Source organism: Herpailurus yagouaroundi, unplaced genomic scaffold (assembly GCF_014898765.1).
Source record: "Herpailurus yagouaroundi ecotype Mexico unplaced genomic scaffold, PumYag 77, whole genome shotgun sequence".
Taxonomy (NCBI): Eukaryota; Metazoa; Chordata; class Mammalia; order Carnivora; family Felidae; genus Herpailurus; species Herpailurus yagouaroundi.
Window position 1 is genome coordinate 21,907,955 of NW_024412388.1, and position 22,733 is coordinate 21,930,687.

General features: G+C 37.4%; 1 protein-coding gene across 21 annotated transcripts in view; it reads left to right on the forward strand.

Annotated features, from left to right (window-relative positions):
* EPB41 (erythrocyte membrane protein band 4.1) overlaps positions 1–22,733 on the forward strand; it is a 202,767-nt gene that overhangs the window by 129,574 nt on the left and 50,460 nt on the right. For 17 of the 21 annotated variants that reach the window (XM_040467002.1, XM_040466959.1, XM_040467050.1 and 14 more), the window contains exons 8-12: positions 147–234; positions 3,492–3,644; positions 7,436–7,533; positions 10,098–10,270; positions 19,954–20,159. In XM_040467002.1, coding sequence (XP_040322936.1) covers positions 147–234; positions 3,492–3,644; positions 7,436–7,533; positions 10,098–10,270; positions 19,954–20,159 — 718 coding nt within the window. The remainder of the gene's footprint in view (positions 1–146; positions 235–3,491; positions 3,645–7,435; positions 7,534–10,097; positions 10,271–19,953; positions 20,160–22,733) is intronic. The other 4 variants (XM_040466966.1, XM_040467079.1, XM_040467098.1 and 1 more) reach the window with 1 other exon arrangement.

Genomic DNA, 22,733 nt, shown 5'->3' on the forward strand with positions numbered 1-22,733 from the left:
TATATATATATATATATATATATATATATATATATATATATATATATATGTTTGTGTGTTTATATGAAGTACAACTAATATATGAGTGTTATTATTGTAAATGTTGGCACTGTGATGCTCTATTTTCAATTTTTATTCTACCAAAGGTCCATGACTCCAGCTCAAGCTGACCTGGAATTTCTTGAGAATGCCAAAAAGTTGTCTATGTATGGTGTTGACCTTCATAAAGCAAAGGTAATGATAATTTTGGCCTTTGTTACTGAACGTGTATCAGACCTGGGTCATATAATACTTGTTACCAACTTGCATCTGGGGTACTATAAAACATTGAAAAAAGATAGTTCTTGTTAGAACTTTAAGTGTATAATTTGAATTGCCCCTTTGCAATTCCACCGTCAGAATGCCGCTTCACATCTAAGCCCCTCTAAGGATCAAAGATACAGCACAGAACAGAAGTGATATTTTCCTAAATATTTGAAAATATAGAGATAGCAGCCAACATCACTTACATCAGAATCACCTGGAACATTTATTAAGTATACAGAGTCTCAAGCTTCTCCCAGATTTACTGAATTGCTTTGAACAAGATGCTAGATCTCCAAGTTTACTAAACATCTCAAATTACGCTCATTCACTCCTGAATCACACCTGAGAACCATTGACTTAAGGTAATGGTTCTCAAAGGATGGCCTCATAACCAACATTTAGCATCATCTGGGAACTTGTGAGGCACATTTCAGGCCCCAGACTTACTGAATCAGAAATGCTACACGTGGAGCCCAGCAATCTGTGTCTATAAACTCTTTCTATAAGCTCTCCAGGTGATTCTAGTGCACGTGGGATGAACCATAGGGTTCATTTGGAAACTACTGGGTTAGGAATTGTAAACTTGGGCTTTAATGGTTGTTCTGCCTCATATAACCTAACAGAATAAATACTTAAGGGAAGTTCCTTGACTTCTCTCGTCTTCAGCTACTGAAATGGCTGAGAGTGGTGAGGGTGTGTGTGTGAGGAGTTTGTGAGGGAATGGGCTCAAGAGATAATATGAAGCTCATTTAAAAATTTTTTTTTTACAATTAAAAAAACTTTTTTTTTAATGTTTATTTTTTTTTTGAGAGAGAGAGAGAGCACGAGTGGGGGAAGGGAGAGAAAGATGGAGACACAGAATCCGAAGCAGGCTGCAGGCTCTAAGCTGTCAGCACAGAGCCCTATGTGAGGTTTGAACTCACAAGATGTGAGACCATGACCTGAGCCGAAGTTGGACGCTTAACCGACTGAGCCACCCATGTGCCCCAATATGAAGTTCCTTTAGAGGAACTTAATAACTAAGATGCATCATGAGGGGACTCAAAACCATGTCCAATGAGAAAGCAAAGGAATACAGATACTTAGCCCACAGAAGAGAAAATTTAGGGAAGATGTAACACCTGTCTTTGTGTGTTTGAAGGATAACTGTGTGAAGTAGACATTTCACTATGCCTCCAAATATAAAGTTAGAGCTGGTAAAATGGAAATTACAGGGAAATACTATTCAGCTCGGTTTGACAAATTGCTTAACAGAGCTATTCTAAGATGGAATGGGTTACCTCATTCCACAGCGAGTGTTCTGTCGCTGGAGATATTCCAGAATCGGTACAATAATCGCTTGGTAGGAATTTAGAAAAGGACATTCAAATATCTGGTGTGTGATTGGACTAACATGACCTTTCATGCTTCTCCCACCCTGAAAATCTGATATGTGAAGATTTTTCCTTATTAGAGTCCATTAATTCTAATAAAATTTCATTACATGTTAGTGGTTTTTCTTAAAATGTTGCTCTGGATTGTTTGGGACTGGGTACTTCTGTGAATCTGTAAAGTAGATGGCAGAAAAATCAGAATTGAAATCGTTTGGTCTTGCTTCTCAATTCTTGCTGCAGGCTGATATCGTTGCTGTAATTATCAGGAATAGATGAAGAAGTCAGGCAGCATATTCCTTTCCCAAATGCTGTAAAGCAAATTGTTTCTCCAAAACATAATTAAGAGAGAGATGTAGTTGTACCCACAGCCTTTAAGAATTTAAGAGGTGTGGATCCTGAGAAACTTAACAGGAACCCATGGGGGAGGAGAAGGAAAAAAAAAAAAAAGAGGTTAGAGTGGGAGAGAGCCAAAGCATAAGAGACTGTTGAGAACTGAGAGCAAACTGAGGGTTGATAGGGGGTGGGAGGGAGGAGAGGGTGGGTGATGGGTATTGAGGAGGGCACCTTTTGGGATGAGCACTGGGTGTTGTATGGAAACCAATTTGACAATAAATTTCATATATTAAAAAAAATAATAAAATAAAATAAAATAGAAATGATTAAAAATAAAAAAAAGAATTTAAGAGGGCATCTTCTGGGAAATTCTCAGTTATATAGTCATTGAGTTTATAATTTTTACTTCTCGGTTTTTTTTGTACATAACACATATGCCATTAACATGTTTCTCTATACTCATTTTGGGGAAGGGAGTAGTCAAGAAACATTTGATTCTGGGTTTTGATTACCTATATAAATAGTTGTCTGTAGAGATTTATTCAGGTGAAATTTATTCCTTATTAGACAGGGATGATTAATATATATTTAATTTTAAAAAATTACTAAAGAGGCATATAAATATGTTTTTATCTTATCTCGCTGTTCCTTCTTGACTTTGGGATGATATTTATAATTTAATTTACTTAACATCAGTAATTACAAAAGTCTGAGATTCTCCATACTGAGTTTATATAGGAAGAGAACTCCTTTACTTACCATGATTTTTGGATGAGTGGCCACATTATCATAAAAAGAACAAGAATTATAATTATGCATGCATATTTGGTAGTAGACATAGCCCTCAGCCCTAGCCTCTAGAAGTCATGTGGTCTACTGACTTAAACATACATGTATAGGACATAGGTAGCTACCGTAGCTACCATAGTTATTATTTACTGATTATGATAGTGGCAAGTTTGAGTATTTTAGAACTGGGAGACCAAAATGAGAACATGAATGTTTACCCTAGATTTCTCATATGCAGGCAGGCATGGTAAAAGTAGATTAGTGTCTCTTTTTGGATTATTAAGGAACACCTTTTTGGAAGATACAGAGGCTCAGTTTTATGGGAGAGGTGTTATAAAGTTAGATGAGGTGCAAGCCCAATGACATTTCACAATCGCTTTGGGGAGTGGCGGTGGTGGTTATATTGCTCCTTAGAGTAGTTAGTTCCTTCAGTGGGTAAGATGTGTGCATGTCAGTATTTCTTGGACCTGAGAAGAGCGGATGTTCACTCATGGTGGTATAGTAACATTTCTAGTAACATATAGTAACATTTTTATATGGACTGAACAGTCCTGTAGATTATGATTGTTAGGTTGAGCTTTACTTTTTAATGTATGCTTTGTGTTTTTGGTTATTGATATATCAAATAAGAGTCAGCAATGTGTTGAGTACTTTGCTGAACACTGAGCTGCTAACACTTTTGTTTTTCAGGACTTGGAGGGAGTGGATATCATCCTAGGTGTCTGCTCTAGTGGCCTTCTGGTTTATAAAGATAAGCTGAGAATTAACCGCTTTCCTTGGCCCAAAGTGCTGAAGATTTCTTACAAACGTAGCAGCTTTTTCATCAAGATTCGACCTGGAGAGGTACATAATTCATGCTTCTTTCCTCCTGAATCAAACATAGACCATGTTGAAAATACCTTTCCATTCCTGTTTTCCTTGTTATGTCATCAAAGAGATCTCTTGGGATACTTGGGTGGCTCAGTAGGTTGAGTGTCTGTCTCTTGATATTGGCTCAGGTCATGAGCCCAGGGATGTGGGATTGAGCCTGGCATTGGGCTCCATGCTAAGCGTGGATCCTGCTTAAGATTCTCCCTCTCTCTCTCTCTCTCCCTCTCTCTATCTCTCTTTCTCTCTCTGGCTTTCCCCCACTCACTCTCTCTCTAAATAAAATAAGTAAATAAGCAGTCTCTCTGTAGCTAACTATTCAGGAGCTGATAATTCTGTTTTCTAAATTAATCAGCCCCATGATGCTTCTTGTCTTCCTCACTACTGATCTTCTGGTTTCTTCTGGATCTTCTGGTTTCTCTTTATGGAAGTAAATATACCATGGCCAAAAGTTAATCTTGAATTGATAAACTTGTTTCTTGTTTACTCCGGGTAAAATCTTGATGGAAAAATATTTATAAATATTTATAAATTAAGTAGCAGGAGATTTTTAAATGGTGGGGTTAAGATACTCATGTTTTGCACCACCAACACCTTACCTGATGTAATTAAGATTTATTTGTATGTGTAGCTTCTAGTGGTTACTGAGAATGTATTCTACGTCAAGTTATAGATTAAAAAAATTTTTTTAACGTTTATTTATTTTTGAGAGCGAGAGAGACCGAGTGAAAGCAGGGGAGGGGCAGAGAGAGACAGAGACACAGAATCTGAAGTAGGCTCCAGGCTCTGAGCTGTCAGCACAAAGCCAGACGCAGTGCTTGAACCCACGAACCATGAGATCATGCCCTGAGCCGAAGTCAGATGCTTAATGGACTGAGCAACTCAGGCACCTCTCAAGTTCTAGATTTTTAATAGAGTTGGATGTTCAACTTTATACCAGACAACTCAGTTATTAGTTGGTGTTCAAGATTCAGGATATACTAATGCTGGCCGAACTTAACTTTTACATTAAAGAGCTATCATGGCACAGTAGAAAACTGTTTAAGTAGGAATTAAATTTTATAAAGTTCTAGCTCCTACTCTGCCTCTACCACCTACTAAATAAAATAACCAGGACAAGTCTATGGCTCAGCTTCCTTATCATTCGAGCGGGATAATACCTTCTCTCTCTTGACTTGAAGATCACATGAGATGACAGCTATAAAAGCTCGAAATAAGAAAGCAGTGCACTAGGGTAATGTGGCATGTTTTTGTGTGTGTATCACCATCTGCTGGTGAAAAATGGCTCATTATTTTAGCTTGGGAATACTGGATGTACAGCCTTAAAAATCTTGGATAAGCTCAATGAAGCATTTATTTAATACCATAATTATTTACCTGTACCTAACAAAGAACAATCAGTGTCTTCCCTCAAAAATTTCAAATCTGAGAGTCACTCATTCACCAAATATTTATTGAGGGCTTTCTTTAGGCCAGGCACTATTCTAGGGTCTAAGAATATAATAGTGAATAAAAGAGTTCATCCCTAACCAATCTTACATTTTAATCTCTTTTTTTGGTAACGTTTATTCATTTTTTTGAGAGACAGAGACAGAACACAAACGGGGGGAGGGCCAGAGAGAGAGGGAGACACAGAATCCGAAGCAGGCTCCAGGCTCTGAGCTGTGAGCACAGAGCACGATGCGGGGCTGGAACCCACCAACTGTGAGATCATGACCTGACCCGAAGTTGGACGCTTAACTGACTGAGCTACCCAGGCAACCCACCTGTCTTACATTTAATGTGGGAGGGCAAAAACTTTACACACACACACACACACAAATATGATAAAGGAAATACTTGGGTTTTTTTTTAATAACACCTGTATAATACATACTAAAACACAGGATTCTTTTTTTTTTTATTAATGTTTTTATTTTATTTTTGAGACAGAGAGAGACAGAACATGAGCAGGGGAGGGGCAGAGAGAGAGGGAGACACAGAATCCGAAGCAGGCTCCAGGCTCTGAGCTGTCAACACAGAGCCCAACGGGGGGCTTGAACTCAGACCGTGAGATCATGACCTGAGCCGAAGTCGGACGCTTAACTGACTGAGCCACCCAGGCGCCTCATAAAACACAGGATTCTTAAGAAAGCATTTAGGAACAAGAGTAGGATTTTGAGAAGTATAGTATTATGTCTACAGTAGATGACCTAGCAGTAACATGGTATAGTAGAAACCGGGAAAATCTGGTTCTGCCACTTATAGCTATGAGACTGAACAAATAACTTCTCTGATCTTAGTTTCTTCATGTGTAAAAATATAGATGACACTATTTAATCGTAGTGTTATTGGCAATAATAGGCACTAAAAATTAAGTTTCTTCGGGAACCCTCTTGCACTGTTGGTGGGAATGCAAATTGGTGCAGCCGCTCTGGAAAGCAGTGTGGAGGTTCCTCAGAAAATTGAAAATAGACCTACCCTATGACCCAGCAATAGCACTGCTAGGAATTTATCCAAGGGACACAGGAGTACTGATGCATAGGGGCACTTGTACCCCAATGTTCATAGCAGCACTCTCAACAATAGCCAAATTATGGAAAGAGCCTAAATGTCCATCAACTGATGAATGGATAAAGAAATTGTGGTTTATATACACTATGGAATACTACGTGGCAATGAGAAAAAATGAAATATGGCCTTTTGTAGCAACGTGGATGGAACTGGAGAGTGTGATGCTAAGTGAAATAAGCCATACAGAGAAAGACAGATACCATATGGTTTCACTCTTATGTGGATCCTGAGAAACTTAACAGGAACCCATGGGGGAGGGGAAGGAAAAAAAAAAAAAAGAGGTTAGAGTGGGAGAGAGCCAAAGCATAAGAGACTGTTGAGAACTGAGAACAAACTAAGGGTTGATGGGGGGTGGGAGGGAGGAGAGGGTGGGTGATGGGTATTGAGGAGGGCACCTTTTGGGATGAGCACTGGGTGTTGTACGGAAACCAATTTGACAATAAATTTCATATATAAATAAAAAAATAAATAAATAAAGTAAAATAAATAAATTTGACCCCCCCCAAAAAAAAATTAAGTTTCTTTTCCATCTTGTACAGTATGCTTAAGGTGGAAACAAAGAGGCAAAAGACTAGCAGGACAGTGTTTCTAGTATCCTTGGCAGGCTATGGTTTGCTTCAAAGAAGTATTCAGATAAACTAGTGGTCAATCAAAGGAAAAAGAAGACATTTAATAATTCAGGAATCTGGTTTGAGCCAAAATCTTAAGCTTCTATTACTAATAATAATTGCATAATAATATTGGTTGATTGGAGAAATCATCTGCTATCCCATTCCCTGGTCATATAGTAGTAGAAGTATCCCAAGTGCAGACAGTGACTAAGGAAGAATAAGTAGTCTGGACAATCAAAAGGTGACTTAATTATGTCTCAGAAAAATGTACAGTGTGTGTGTGTGTGTGTGTGTGTGTGTGTGTGTCTGTGTGTGTGTGTGTGTGTGTGTCTGTGTGTGTGTGTCTGTGTCTGTGGGGGGAATGGGTGCTGAATAAAATAAGATGCATAAATTATATAAGATGCATTCCCTGGCTTCCCTGCTGTTGAAAAAGCCCTGAGTACATTTCTGTTGGTAAGTAGAAAAAATTTTGAAATGATACTTTATGTTTTGAAACCAGTAACATTCTTTTATTCACAATGTCCTCTTCTGTAACACCGTATTTCTGATATTGTATCACTTTAGTAAAATAATCATGTTTCATGTTTATTCATGTTTTTATAGCAAGAGCAATATGAAAGTACCATTGGATTCAAACTTCCCAGTTACCGAGCAGCTAAGAAATTATGGAAAGTCTGTGTAGAGCATCACACATTTTTCAGGTATTGTTCTCACTTAAGTATTTTTCAAGGATAAGTTATGCATGTTTCTATTTTAAACCTGCTATTGAAATTCCCTTCTTTGTATGTCTGGCATTCTTTTATTTAGCTCAGGTGAGATCATCTTAAGCGAGACAAAATAAATCCACTTCTGTTCCCTTGGGTTGAAAAACATGCCTCAACATTCCCAAAGCACCTTTCTGTGTATGATGGAAGGAGAAAAGAAGTGAGAAAAAGGAATCTGTATTTATTAGGGGCTCTGTGATCATCTTAACTGGAGCTAAACTAAATTCAGTCTGTCAGGAAGAAGTACCCTGACCTACCTCCACATGGAATTTCTTTAAGCAATGCTTAACTACTTTCTGTGGGGCTGTTCTATTAGAAGGTGAAAGGTAGGAAGCTGATCATTATCTTGGCTCTAATCAACCCCAGAAAAGAAGTACAGAGAACCATCTTTAAAGCCCAGTTGTATCAGATAATCAGAAGATGGGAGAATGTTTAATCTGCTCTACTCTTCAAGAGGCTACATCATTAACCCCTTGTAGTCATTTACCAAACATTTTCTGTGTGCTTACCCTTTGTATAGGCACTGTAGTAGGCATTGAGAATATACCACAAGATAGTTCTAGTCCCTGTCCTGAGGGAACAGTCTAGCAGAGAAGACAGACCTTAGACAAGTATTTACCTGCATTGAAAGGAGAGTCAGCTAGGGGTGCCTGGGTGGCTCAGTCGGTTAAACATCTGACTCTGGATTTTGGCTCCGGTCATGATCTCACAATTTGTGAGACTGAGCCCCGAGTCAGGTTCTGTGTGCTATCAGCACGGGATTCTTTCACTCACTCTCTCTCTCTCTGCCCTTCCCCCGCTCCCCTTCTCCCCCTCTCACCCTGTGTGTCTCAAAAATAAATAAATAAACTTACAAAAAGAAAGAAAGAAAGGAGAGCCAGCTAGTTTTGTCCCTTTGCCTTTTAAAGAAAATGTTATTATGTGAAACTGCATACATAGTAAAGAAAGTGGTATAATGAACTGCCCTTGTACCTACCTTTGGATCTATCACCCGGCCTTAATATTATCACCTCAAGGCCATTCTTGTTTCATCTATATCCCCCCTACCCATTCCTTCCCACTCCCTTCCAGAGTATTTTGAAGCAAATCCCAGATTTTATGTCAGCTGGCTCTTTATGAATGGCTTTTAAGAGAGATGACCATGATATCTTCTACTTCTATTTGTATGTTCATATCATCCTTAGCACCATAGCACACTGGACAGGAAGAAAAATCAGGGAAAAGAACATTTTAATTCTCAGTGCAGGATAAACATAAAGATGCACTTCATAACCAATTAAGGAATTTTAATTATTGGCATTGAAATATTTCCCTATGTTCTTATCATCCTCTTCTTTAAAATCAAACCAAGAAAATAGAGTTTTTAAAAAGGGTAAGGGTGAAAAGGAGTTTTTTGAATGTTTCATATTTATGGTATAGACTTCAGCTAGAGCCAAAGTGTTTACTTGTAGGACAGCATATTTAGATCTGTTTATCAAAATAAGAGAATTTATTAATATGTGATGCCTCAGCAAACAAAAGGAAGTAAATATTTGCTGAATTAAAATAAACTATCCCAAAGGGAAGAAGTACTCTCTTTTTGGTAGTATTTGATATAACAATTTATGTATTTATTCAGCAAACATTTATTGAGTGGCAAATTCATGCCAGGCACTATGCCAGGAGTGAAAACACAAAGGTAAATAAATCATAGTCTTTCTCCTTTACCCATAGAGAGCCCAGAGCCTTGTAGTGGAGACCACCACATAAATAGATTGTTTCAGTTCAGTGTAGTAAATGTCCTGGCAAAAGAGATTATAGGGGTATAACGTAGAAAGAAGATGGGGTTCCTAACTATGTTAAATGCACCAAATAACCTATTTAATGGGTTCATAGGCACTAACTGAGTTCGGAGTGCCTTTGACAAAATTATTATTTTGTATTTTTCAACAGTTTTTAAAGTGTATTTATTTATTGAGGAGGGGAGGGGCAGAGAAGCGGAGAGAGAGCATCCCAAGCAGGCTTTGCACTGATGCGGGGCTCAAACCCATGAACCATGAGATCATGAACTGAGCCCAAGTCGAGTCAGATGCTTAACCAACTGAGCCACCCAGGTACCCTGACAAAATTATTATTTTAATAGAATGGAAAAAGTACTCTGGGCTTGGACCCCGTTGCTGCCCAACCTCTTAATAGCTATGTGATCTTAAAACAGTAACTTCTTTTTGAAAGTTCAGTTTCTTGTATCTGTAAAGTGGTGAAAATATTACAGTGCTATAAAAGCATTTTGAAAACCATAAAGCCCTATCTATAGGGATATATGATGATATTATTAATATAGGCCTCAATTAAATTATACATGTTGCTTTGAGAAATGATGTAGAATTAAAATAATGATTGCTTGATTAGAACTCCGTCTTAGTAACTGTAAGGAAACTATGAGATTAATTCATGATTTCTTTAATCTCACAGTCTCATTAGAGAGAAATAATATGTATAATTATGTTTTTCTCCCTCTCTAGACTGACATCTACAGACACCATTCCTAAAAGCAAATTTCTTGCCCTGGGATCCAAATTTCGATACAGTGGCCGGACTCAGGCTCAGACCAGGCAAGCTAGTGCTCTGATTGACAGGCCTGCTCCACACTTTGAGCGTACAGCAAGCAAACGGGCATCCCGGAGCCTTGATGGAGGTTGGTATTGAATATTAATGATTTCCTGTGATCCTAACTCATTAGGGAGAGATAAAAGAAGTACAGTTGTCTGTAAGGGAGCCAAATGAAAGAATCTCAGTGGTAAGTGAAATGGATCTTACTAATTGTCTGTTTCAGTGGGCTCATCTTAAGAAAAGTAGAACCATAGTTCAGAGAGAGTAGTAACTAGATCAAGGTTCCACTGCTAGGTAGTAGTGGATAAACACCATTAGAATTAGGATTCAGAATATTTACCACAGAGTGAACACCTAATGTAGTATACTGAACTAAAACCCTCTTGAATGTTTTGAAATAGTTATTTTTTCAAGTAGGAAAGAGGAAAAGCATCTCACTCACTAGAGCGGTCATGTAAAAAGTTTAGATCATTTGTCATGTGGCAGTTAGAGATAGAGCAGTTGTGTTATTGGAGTCTCTAAATTTTGTTTAAACAGGAAATAGATAAGTTTCATGATTGTATATAAAACAGAAGATCTTTCTGAATTTTTCTTAGTCTCAAGGATTGAGAGTATTACTGAAATAAAGTAATAAGTCATATTCAGTATGTGGCTAATAAAAATTTCAGAAGGCAATAACCAAAATAGAGTATTATAGATTATATTTATTAAGGACTCACCAAGACCCAGCTCTATGATATCTGCTGTAAAAGCAAGGTGCATGTTACAGAAGTTAAAGGTTTGGGTTCTGGAATCAGATAGCCCTGGTTCCAAGCTCAACCCCTGCATTTATGATCTATCTTCTGGGTCAAGTTACTTAATCTCCATGCCTTGGGTTTCCCATTTATAAAATGGGCATGACAATAATATAATTGTACCTCAAAGAGTTTTCATGAAGAATAAATCAGATGATGTATATATGGTGCTTAGCACAATGGCTGGCACTTAATAAGTGACCACAAAATATTAGGTATCATTAAGATATTGTTAATTTTCTGGCTGCAGCATTATTACTTTGTTTTATATCATCCAAAATTATGCTGCCATATTTTGATTTATTGCACGATGGGAACATATATCAGAGACACCTTGCTCAGTTTAAGAGTGTCACACTTGGAAAAGAGATGACCCAAGCAGAACTTTTATGCTTCCACAGTGCAAGTCATACTTCTTTCTTTCTGATGTTTCTCTACTGTCCTGAGTTTGAAGGGGCCGTTTTAATAGTAACAGAACAAGGCAGATTGCAGGCTTTGTCTTCTTCAGTCATCATGGCAACATTTGGAATCTGGCTCAAAAATTAAATAACTTTTCTTAAGATAGGATAGCTGATAAGTGGATTGGGGTACATACTGGTTTGACTCCAAAACCCATGTTCTTTCAGATACTTACTCACTTATTCCTTTGTTCAGTAACTTATTTTACATTTCCTATGTGTCAGGTATTGTTCTAGTCAATGGAGATAAAGCTGTGAACATACAAACATGGTCTCTGCCCTCACACGGCTTACATTCTCTGGGTAGAAACAAAGATAAAACAGTATCAGATAGTGATAAGTGCTATGAAGAAAATAAAAATAAAAGAGAGTGATGGGATAAAGAGTGCCTGAGGATGGGAGACACTGGAAGGCTGTTTGAGATTGAGTGGTTTGTATCTAAATGTAAATTTAGAAGGTTACTCTGAGGAGCTTCATTTGAACTGAGACCTGAATTATGAGAAGGAGCCCGCCATCCCAAAACCCAGGGGAAGAACATTCTCAAAGAGGGAGTAACAACTACAAAGATCTGCAGGTAGGAATGAGCTTGGCGTGGGTCTAGATCAGTGCTGTCTCATAGAACTTTGTGTACCGATGGAAATCTGTTTGGTGATGTCCAGTTTAGTAACCTATGGCCACATATGGCCAATTGTGAACTTGAAATGTGGCTAAGTTACTAAGGAACTGAATTTTAATTCAGTTTACATTTAAATAGCCATATGTGGCTAGTGGCTCCCATATTAGACAGCACAGGTCTAGATCCTAGTAAATGGAAGGGAAAAGAGTAAAAACAGTAAGTAAGGTCAGGGGTGCCTGGGCGGCTCAGTCAGTTAAGCGTCCAACTCTTGATCTCAGCTCAGGTCTGATCTCAGGGATCAAGGTTTTGATCTCAGGGTCAAGTCTTTTTTTTTTTTTTTTTTTTTTTAATTTATTTTGTGAGAGAGAGAGTGAGCATGCTCATATGCACGTGGCGGGAGGGGCAGAGAGAGAGGGAGATAGAGAATCCCAAGCAGGCTGCACACTGTCAGCATAGAGCCCCACATGGGGCTCGAAGCTACAAACTGTGAGAGTTGATGCTTAACTGACTGAGCCACCCAGGTGTCCCTCGGGGTCAGGTCTTGACCTCAGGGTCATGAGTTGGGCTCGGTGCTGGGTGTGGACCCTACTTTAGAAAAAAAATAATGAGGTCAGAGAAGTAAGTGGAAGGGGTCAGATTGTCTAAGGCCTTATAGGCCATTAAAGAGTTTAGATTTTATTTTAGTTACAATAGAAAGCTATTAGAGGGCATGATGTGATCTGATTTTCCATTTTTAAAAGACCATTTTGACTGCTGGGTGAATGCTCCATCGAAGGGGCAGTAAAGCAGAAGCATGGTGAAGTCTGTTGCAGGATCTGGGTGAGAGATGATGACAGCTGGGGCTTAAGTATTGGCAATGAAGAAGGGGAAAAGCGGTCAGAGATACATTTTGGAGGTAGGCCTGACAGAATTACTGATAAATTAAGTGTTGGAAATGGCAAGGAAAAGAAAACCAAGATTTATTCCTAGGTTTGATCATTTAGTACAATGGGAAAGTCTGAGAGAGAAGCACAGTTGGGGATATGGAAAATCAAAACTTCTGTTTTAGGCATGTTAAGTTTTAAATATGATCACTCAATCCTTATGTCTGCCATATTTATATAACACCATCAGGCATCTCCTTCTTTGTCGAGTAAAGTATCCTACCTCCAGTTTACCTTGAATTTGGGGAGCTATTATTTTTGTTTGTTTGTTTTTATCCCTAATTTTCAGTGAAAACACTGAGGTTGGAAAGTTTAAGTGACTCGTTCAGTGTCTCACAGATAGTAAGTTGCAAAGCTAGGACAAAAACCTATGTTTGTCTGATACCGTATCCCATGGCTTTTTCCACCAAATAGAAATTCTTCGTTGTTTAGATACTATGTCTGATGTATCCTCTCTTTGTAATAGCAAAAATAACCAAAGATTCAAGTATTCATGAGTTTTGGTATCTTGAACAATTTAGAAAGCTTTACTTATAGAGAGATTTATGTTACTTTTAGAAATCACATCCTGTCTCTGTTTTTTTTCTAGCTATAGAGACGTCACAGTTCAAGACTTTAAAAAATCTTGATGTCTCTATTGACTAACATTAGCTAGTTCTTATTAAAGTATACTCTATGTTTTTAGGGGGGTAACTCTCAAAAACTATGTCTTCAAAATGCTGTAGTACTGGTTGAGATTCCAAAACTAAAGCATGTAAGACAATTCTAAAGGAAGATAGCTTTGGTGGCCTGACCATTAGTATCACAGAGTTTTGGGACTGGGAAACAATTTTTGGAAATAATTTATTCCAGCCACCTAATTTTATAGAAGCGAGCCTAAAAAGTAAATTCTCCAAAGTACGTGTATCCTAAGTACAAACTTAGAATAGAATCCTGTACATTTTCTGGTCAGTCCCTTTTTACCTTCATATATCCCATGATGCTTTCTTTGTATCTTTACATCCTGAGAATTTTTTTTTAAGATGCACAACTACATCTTAAATCATCAAGATGACTGGTCTTGATAATTACCACAATTCTTGTTACATTGTAAGTGCTTAATAAATGAATGTTGAAAATAAGATTGTTAATTTTTCCTGTTGAGTTGAATGTGAGCAGAATTTTATGCTCTACTTTCTATTTGATGTTTTAAGTGCATTAGAATATCCTATTACAACTGTTGTCCCTCTCTTTAATTTTTTCCACTTGGGAGAAAAGTATTGTTGTTGTTTTATTTTTCAAACCTTCACTCAAATCCTGATGACTAATGAAGTTAAATACCTTTTCATAGCTTATATAGGTCATTTGTATATCATCGTTTCTGGAGTGCCTGTTCAAATTTTTTGCTCATATTTTTATTGTGTTGTCTGTCTTACTAGTTTATAGGAGTTCTTTATCCATGTCTCACTCCCAATCTCAGGGAGAAAGCATCAGTATTTCATAATTAAGTATGATGTTTGTTCTAGGGTTTGTTAGCTACCCGTTATCTGATAAGGAAGTTTTCTTTTATTCCTAGTTTCCTGAGAGTTTTTATCATAAACAAATGGTGACTTTTAATTCATTGGTTAATGTACATTTGACCTTTGAAAAACTTGATTTTGAACTGCATGGGTCTACCTACAGGCAGATTTTTTTGATAAATATAACATAGTGCTATCAATGTATTTTCTCATCCTCACGATTATCTTAATAATATTCTTTTCTCTAGCTTACTTTATTGTAAGAATACAATATATAATATTTGTAACATATAAAATATGTGTTAATCAACTGTGTTATCAGTAAGGCTTCCAGTCAACAGTAGACTATAGTAATTAAGTTTTGGGGGAATTAAAAGTTATATACAGATTTTTAACTGCATGGAGGGGTTGGTGTCTCTAACACCTGTGTTGTTCAAGGGTCAGCTGTAATAATATGATTTTTCTCCCTCTCTGTATTAAGTGGTAGATTACACTGATTAATTTTCAGTCATTAAACCAACTTTACATTCTTCGAGTAAATGCAATTTGATTATGTTTTTCTTACTATATTATTTTAGAATTTTTTGTAACTATTTTTGTAAGAGAAGCCTGTCATTTTCTTTTTTCGTGATATTGTCAGGTTTTAGTATCAAGTTTATGCTGGCCTCCTAAATCTCTTCAAAAAACTAACTTTTGGGTTTTTTTTATACTATAAATATTCTAATTTAATTTATGCCAGTTAATATCTTCATTATTTTCTTTCTATCTTATTGAGCTGTTGTTTTTAATTTCTTGAAATGGATACCCTTTGCTGTTCATTATTTCTTTCAACCTAACCTTAGAATTTAAGTGACTTGCCTAAGGTCACATAGCAACGAAATTAGTAGAGTCTAGGACTGTTCTCCCAGACCCATGTTTTTACTCTTCACCGTGACAGCTTTTTTTTTTTTTTTTAGAAGAAAGAGAATAAAAAATAGTAATAATCATTGAGTGCTTAGTATGTTCCAGACACTGTTCTAAATATTTTAAATATGGTAGTATCTTTTAAGCCTCTGAATTACATATAAACCAAATAAGACAATTTTTTTTAGTTTTGTTTCCAAATGTCTTTTTTTTTCTCTGTGTGCTGTCTTCTCAGTACAAGAATTAGAAACAGGTCTATGGAAACTAATTTTCCCTCTTTTTCCTAGATCCTTCTAGGAATCTTGAAAAGAGAGGTTTTCCCTGTTAGACCCCTCCATATATATGTATATATATGCCTCTAAGCTGGAGATGGAAACTTTTACAAGAATTGTTTTATAAGGGACCTCACTCTAATGATATGAATGAACGCTCCCTTTTCTGTTATATCTGGTGTTCAGAGCATCTGCTTCACCAGCTGAAGAGCTAAAATTGGTTCAGATCCCAGTTTATACGTTAGAATAGTAAGTCATAAGGATAGCTAATAATGATAACAAGGCATTCAGCTTATATTTTTGTTCCACCTTTTGCTTTTCAAACCATTTCCATATATCCTAATTAGTACCAACAACCTAATGAACAAGAAGCATTTAGGAATTCTTGGTTTAATCATGAGGAAACTGGGCACAGAAAAGGTTATAACTTGCTAGGGTCGTTTAACTAGGTAGTTCATCCATTCAGTGGGTCGTGGTTGCAGTGATTCTTGCCAGGGGGGTACACCGGTATCATCTTTAGAGCTTTAAAGCAAAACACGTGCCCAGGCCTTACTTTGAGATCCCTCATCTGTCTGTGGTGGACTTGAGCATCAACTGTTTGTTTGGGTTTTGTTAATGTTCATCTATTTTGAGATAGAGAGAGAAAGAGTGTGTGTGCGTGTGTGTGTGTGTGCACGCGCGCGCGCAGGGGGAGAGGCAGACAGGGGGAGAGAGAGAATCCCAAGCAGGCTCCACGTTGATCACACAGCTCAGTCCCACAGACCGCAAGATCATGACTTGAGCCAAAATCAAGAGTCTGACGCTTAAGCAACTGAGCCACCCATGTGCCCCCAGCTGCATTTTTTTGTTTTTCAAGATCTGCAGCTGATTTATGTGGGCCCTCTGATAATGAAACCACTGATCCACTCCATACCTATTGTGCCTATACCATACTAACAGAAATTGTGTAAGTAACAGAGCTAGATCTAAAATTTAAGTTTCCTTTTATTCAATATGATAGTTTTGAGTTTTACTTTTCACTATTCTAATATATAACTGCCCCTAAGTTTCTGTTGTTTTTAAACAAGAACAATATAATACTAGAATTAATGGGTCCATAAGATTATCACAACACTCTTCTTTGTCTGGACATTCAGAAATGGGAAGTAATTGAATTTTTAAAGTTAAGTGTTCTCTATATATGCACCTAAATCTTAAAATAGCTAACAAATGAATTCACAAAACTGAAGAGCCAAAACATCTTAAAAAGTAATCACTACCCCCAATAATGTAGATATAGTAAAAAGTATTGGATTGTACAACTGAATGGATGAATTATATGGTATGTGAAGTGTATCTCAATAAAGATGTTTAAAAAAAACAACAACCAGAGTCACTACCATGATTCTCAGTTGCAATCCATACTTTGTAGCCTTTTAAAAAATGTTTGTTTGTTTGTTTGTTTGTTTATTTATTTATTTATTTATTTATTTATTGAGAGACAGCCTGAGCGGGGGAGGGGCAGAGAGAGAGGCAGACACAGAATCTGAAGCAGCCAGCAGGCTCTGAGCTGTCAGCACAGAGCCCGATGCGGGGCTCAAACTCATGAACCATGAGCTTGTGACCTGAGCCAAAGTCAGACACTTTAACCGACTGAGCCACCCAGGTGCCCCTGTAGCCTTCTTATTGAGAAAAGGAAAGAAATTTGCCTCTCTCCAGGGCTCCCAGGTGATATCTTCCACTTGAATTTCCTATCAGTGTGTGCATAATTAATTTTTGCCCTACATACTGTTGAAATATTAACCCATGACAAAGAAATATAAGGACTTAGAGATATGACATTAAAAGTTATTGATATTTAGCATTTTTAAAGTATTTTTTATGTCCATTGAGTATGCCTTCCCTAACTGTCCTATAGAGTTAATATCTTCCACATTTTACAAATGATGAAACTTTATGCCTCTGTTTCTAACTGCCAGTTTCCACACTTATACCTACTTTTCCATAGACGGTACAGATTGCCAGGGCTAGGAATACTGAAGACATAAATCATTTGGCTCTGCAGTATTAGTATTGGATTAAAACCAAATGCAAGTGGCAAAATAACACATGGTGAAAGCATGGGCTATGTTTCTATGATGCCAGGCAGAGTTGAATTAATTCTTTGAGAGGAGGTGTGAATACACATGTATAATGATAGTTTAACACAACTGTGAGCAAAATATTTTGTCACATTCCCCTGTGTTGTTAGATTTGGTCTGCCATCTGCCATTCTTGCATTGAGTAGTTTAGAGCACCCATGAGTAGCAAGGACTTGAAAGAGGCCACAGAGTTTTCACTGGAAGGAAGACAGATGATTCTTAACATTTCTACTGCTTTTCCTACGTATTATCTGAGGAATGATTTCTTTCACTGGAGATCATTACAGGGTAACAAGCATTTTTTTTTCTTGGTGTTGTACGTGTAAGGTAGTTGTGAATTCCAATTTTTTATCTGTTCTGATTCATGGAATTCCTGTGTTTTGGCTAATATATACTGCCTATCAATCTAAGTTTATCACGATAAATTCAGTATATTCAGTTTAAGAAAGCAGAAGAAAGTGTACAATAAAAATTGTAAGTATTTCTGGAGTACCTTGGTAGCTCAGTCAGGTGTTTGACTCTGGCTCAGGTCATGATCTCACGGTTCGAGAGTTTGAGTCCCATTTCAGGCTCTCTGCTGTCAGCGCAGTCTGCTTCATATCCCCTGTCTCCCTCTCTCTCTGCCCCTCCCCCACTTGTGGTGTGTGTGTGTGTGTGTGTGTGTGTGTGTGTGTGTGTGTACACACGTGCACATGCATGCATGCACTCTTTCTCTCAAGGGTGAATGAACATTAAAAAATTTTTTTTAATTGTAAGGATTCCATGCAAAATAATTAAAATTCAAAAGTCTCAGTACATAAAGGATAATGATCTGTCATCAGAAATATTAAATCCTGTGGAAACACACTTCATTCCTAGACACTGCCAGATAAATGAGGTTTACTACAAAGTGTGTGTATAGGTTTTCTTTTAGTCCCTGAAAGAATGAAGATAAAAAATCATAAAAAGAGTATGAGTAGTTGTTTTTGAAGTAAGTGATCGGAAACTTAGATACTAATGGTCCAAACCAGAACAACTATTAACTCTGGAAAGCTCAAGCTTTTGTCATAAGCCTGTATTGCATATACTCTCTAAAAGAGTCTATATATAACCTTTTCCCTAAGTCAAGGTTTCTTACCCTCAGCAACCTTGGCCTGTACACACTACCAGGGACCCCCTACTACCTCTCTCCCCAGTTGTGACAATCAAAAATGTCTCCAGATGTTCCCAAATATTCTCTGGGGGACAAAATCACCCCTGGTTGAGAACCACTGCCCTGGATATATTAGAGAAGAGAAACTATAATACAAATTGGTAAGATTCTGAGAGAGGGTAGGACAGAACTCAAAAGGTTGATTTTTATTTTTTTAAGGACTAAAGGCCAAAGGTTTTGAATTCATACTATTTTAATCAAGTGACTTATTAAAAAGGAAAGTGTCTGGTTCAAAGATTCGCCCTTAAACAAGCATCAAAAAGTGTGCATGTCTTACCAGAAGATCAGTTTATCAAGTTATTTTGTATGCATTCCAAGCAGGATTTACAGAAGAAATCAGACTTGATCCTTCTTTCTTGGAATATGTATTTTAGGTTTCTAAAATCACTTGTAAATAAATGTATCTTTTAAAAGACATTTCTTTTTTTTTTTTTTTTGAATGTGTATTTATTTTTGAGAGAGAGTGAGACAGAGCGTGAGTTGGGGAGGGGCAGAGAGAGAGACACACACAGAATCCGAAGTAGGTTCCAGCTTCAGAGCTGTCAGCACAGAGCCCAACGCAGGGCTTGAACTCACAAGCCTTGAGATCATGACCTGAGCTGAAGTTGGACACTTAACCAACTGAGACACCCAGGCACCCCTAAATAAATGGATCTTTATTTCCAAAAGTCTTCATGAAAGGAATCAGACTTAATTAACCCTTTGCTTAACAAGGTTAAACAATCTTGCTAACTTTTTAACAAAAAGAGTTTTTAATTTTCTTATTTTGATACCCCCTTATGGGCCACGATAGCACAGTTTAGCTTTTCTGTTTTTGCTTTTTTATTGCCATCAGTTACCCGGCAGAGCACTGATGATTTATTTTATACCTTCTGTATGATAGCCCACTGGACACTGTGTCCTCGATTCACAATTATTTTACCTGGTGACTTTGAAGTAGTACAGTGACTCTTGCCTTCACTGATTCTTTCCTTTTTCCTTTCTCACATAGCAGCGGCTGTTGATTCAGACAGAAGTCCTCGGCCCACTTCTGCACCAGCCATTGCTCAGAGTCAGGTCACAGAAGGCAGTGTTCCAGATGCATCTGTCAAAAAAACAGTGGTCTCTAAAGCACAGAAGGAAACAGTGAAGTTCGAAGTGAAAAAGGAAGAAGAGCCACCGGAGCAAGCTGAGCCGGAGCCCACAGAAGTGTGGAAGGTATGTCATAAGTCCCAAATATCCAGCTCATTCACTTTCTGATTCAGACGGATTAACTCCTTGACCAGGAAGGTTTTCAAAGCACCGATTCTTGTACAATTCTAACAAAGTGATTTCTTCTTTACTCTTTCTGGAAAAAAGTATTCCCCATGAACCTGTAAAATATTTTCATAGAATGATGTCATGAAAACTAAGCCATCCGAGAAGTTTCAGGTGACCTACCTACACCTAACTTATATCTAAAACAAAACAAAACAACAAAACGCATCTAGAAAGCACATCAGCACTGTGATCATCTGCTTTTAAAAATAATTTTTACTCATCCAGAAAGAATCTTCACATTCTTTTTTAAGAGTAAGTTCTGCTAGGACAAATTGAGGTTTGCTGGAGGGGTGGGGAGGGGGGAGGCTAAAAGGGGAAGGGAGGACACTTGTTGGGATGAACACTGGGTGTCATACATAGGGGATGAATCACTGGAATCTACTCCTGAAATCATTATTGGACTATATTCTAACTAAATTGGATGTAAATTAAAAAAATAAATAAATAAAGAGTATGCTCTAATAGGATTAAAATATAACTTGATTCCCTAAGAGGAATATGTGTGCAACATACCCAGAGAATATCCTAGTATTGCCTAAAGCATATCTATATGGTTGTTCAAATCAAATTGCTTACAAAAAGGGGAAGATTCTTATGTAGGAGAGGTTATGCCACTGAGTTGCTTACAGTTCTGAGTTGATTGTACTCACAGTCACTGATCTTGTTTAAAAATCACCAATTAGCAGATTTCCCAGTACTAACTGTAAATGGACTGATCTTTTATGTGTTGGTGAGCTTTTTAAACACATTTAAGCAATGATGGAGTTGAGGTGTTCAGATTTATTGACATAAATACAAGTATCACTATTGACCACAGGAGTTAATAAAGGCAGTTTTTTAAATTTACATCCAAGTTAGTTAGCATATAGTGCAACAATGATTTCAGGGGTAGATTTCCTTAATGCTCCTTACCCATTTTGCCCATCCCCCCTCCCACAACCCCTCCGAGAGGCAGTTTTTGTAAGAAAAATTACATTTTATATTTATTAAGAAATGTAAGCACTTACCTTAGTTAAGTGCTTTCACCTTGGCAGATGGATTAACCTGTTCTTTTGGAGTCAGTTCAATATCTAGTTTATCTGTAGAGCATTGGACAATCTGGCTCTGTTTTGACTGTATTAAAAAACAAAAACAACTGTTCAAAGTGACATGCCATTTTTACTGTCCTCTGAGACTAACTTGAGTCCAGAGAGAGAAAAAAATTGAGTGAATGGTGGATATTTGCATTTTTTTACCTAGCCAAATGTGCATGACATTGGCCATCAGGTTCAGTATCAACAGTGCCATTTTAACATTAGACTACCTCAGGGTTTTTTTTTAAGTTTATTTATTTATTTTGAGAGAGAGAGAGAGAGCAGAAGTAGGGGAGGAACAGAGAGAGAGAGGGAGAGAGAGAGAATCCAAAGCAGGATCCACACTGTCAGAGGACCCGATGTGGGGCTTGAACTCACAAACTGTGAGATCATGACCTGAGCTGAAACAAAGAATTGGATGCTTAACCAATGGAGCCACCCAGGCACCCCTAGACTACCTCAGTTTTTACTGTTAGGATATCTCATCTGGCGCTTTCGACTATCCCTCCATTTGTTATACCAACTGGGAAGTGTTGGATTACTGGAGTTGGCAAAGGAATCCTTTTGAGTGGTTAAGATTCCTTTGGTGTTCTGCTAACTTACTTGTTCTTTAGCCTATAAATTAGACACATGTATCTTCAAAAATAGGTTCCCTTTGCTCTTGGGACCTTGGCAGAGTGGCAACATCACTTCCTGGTATATGCTTCCCATTTTAAGTGCCACTAGGTGATTTTCTTGCCAATTAATTCTGTATACATATATGTTTTGAGATACTTGTGTAGAGATCAGACTGAAAACCATCTCTAATAAACTTCCATTACTGTAATAGTGGTGACAGAATTAAGGGTGGTTCTAAGTTGATTTTATCATAGTAATAGAAAATAATTATGAAATTTACCTGAAGCCATAGTTATTATATAAAGCAATCGTAGTAATAAAATAACCTTGTGACTCTATAAATTTCTTTATCTAACATGAATTTGGTGCCAGATGGAGGTAACTTTTTGGCATCTTGAGTCATTTGACAAGACCTATTGGTGTGGAATAGTACTTCTCCCTATGTACACTTTTATCTCATTTAATATTCTCCCAAGGGGTATAGCTACCTTTGTTATTTGGCCTCCACTCTTAGACTGAAGTAGAGGTTCTCAGTTTCTTGGTGTTGGATTGCTAAGGACCCAAAGCAAAAAAATCATTATTCATTGAAACAAGTAATTTAAGCTTTACAAAATAACTTAAAATTATCATTTGCTAAACATTTACAACTCTATGGAGGTATTATCTCCACTTTAGCAATAAAAAACAAACTCAGAGAGGTTTAATAACTTGCTAATGACCACACAACAAATATGATGGGACTCATAGTAGAAATGACCCAAATTGTCAGTTATCCTGGTAG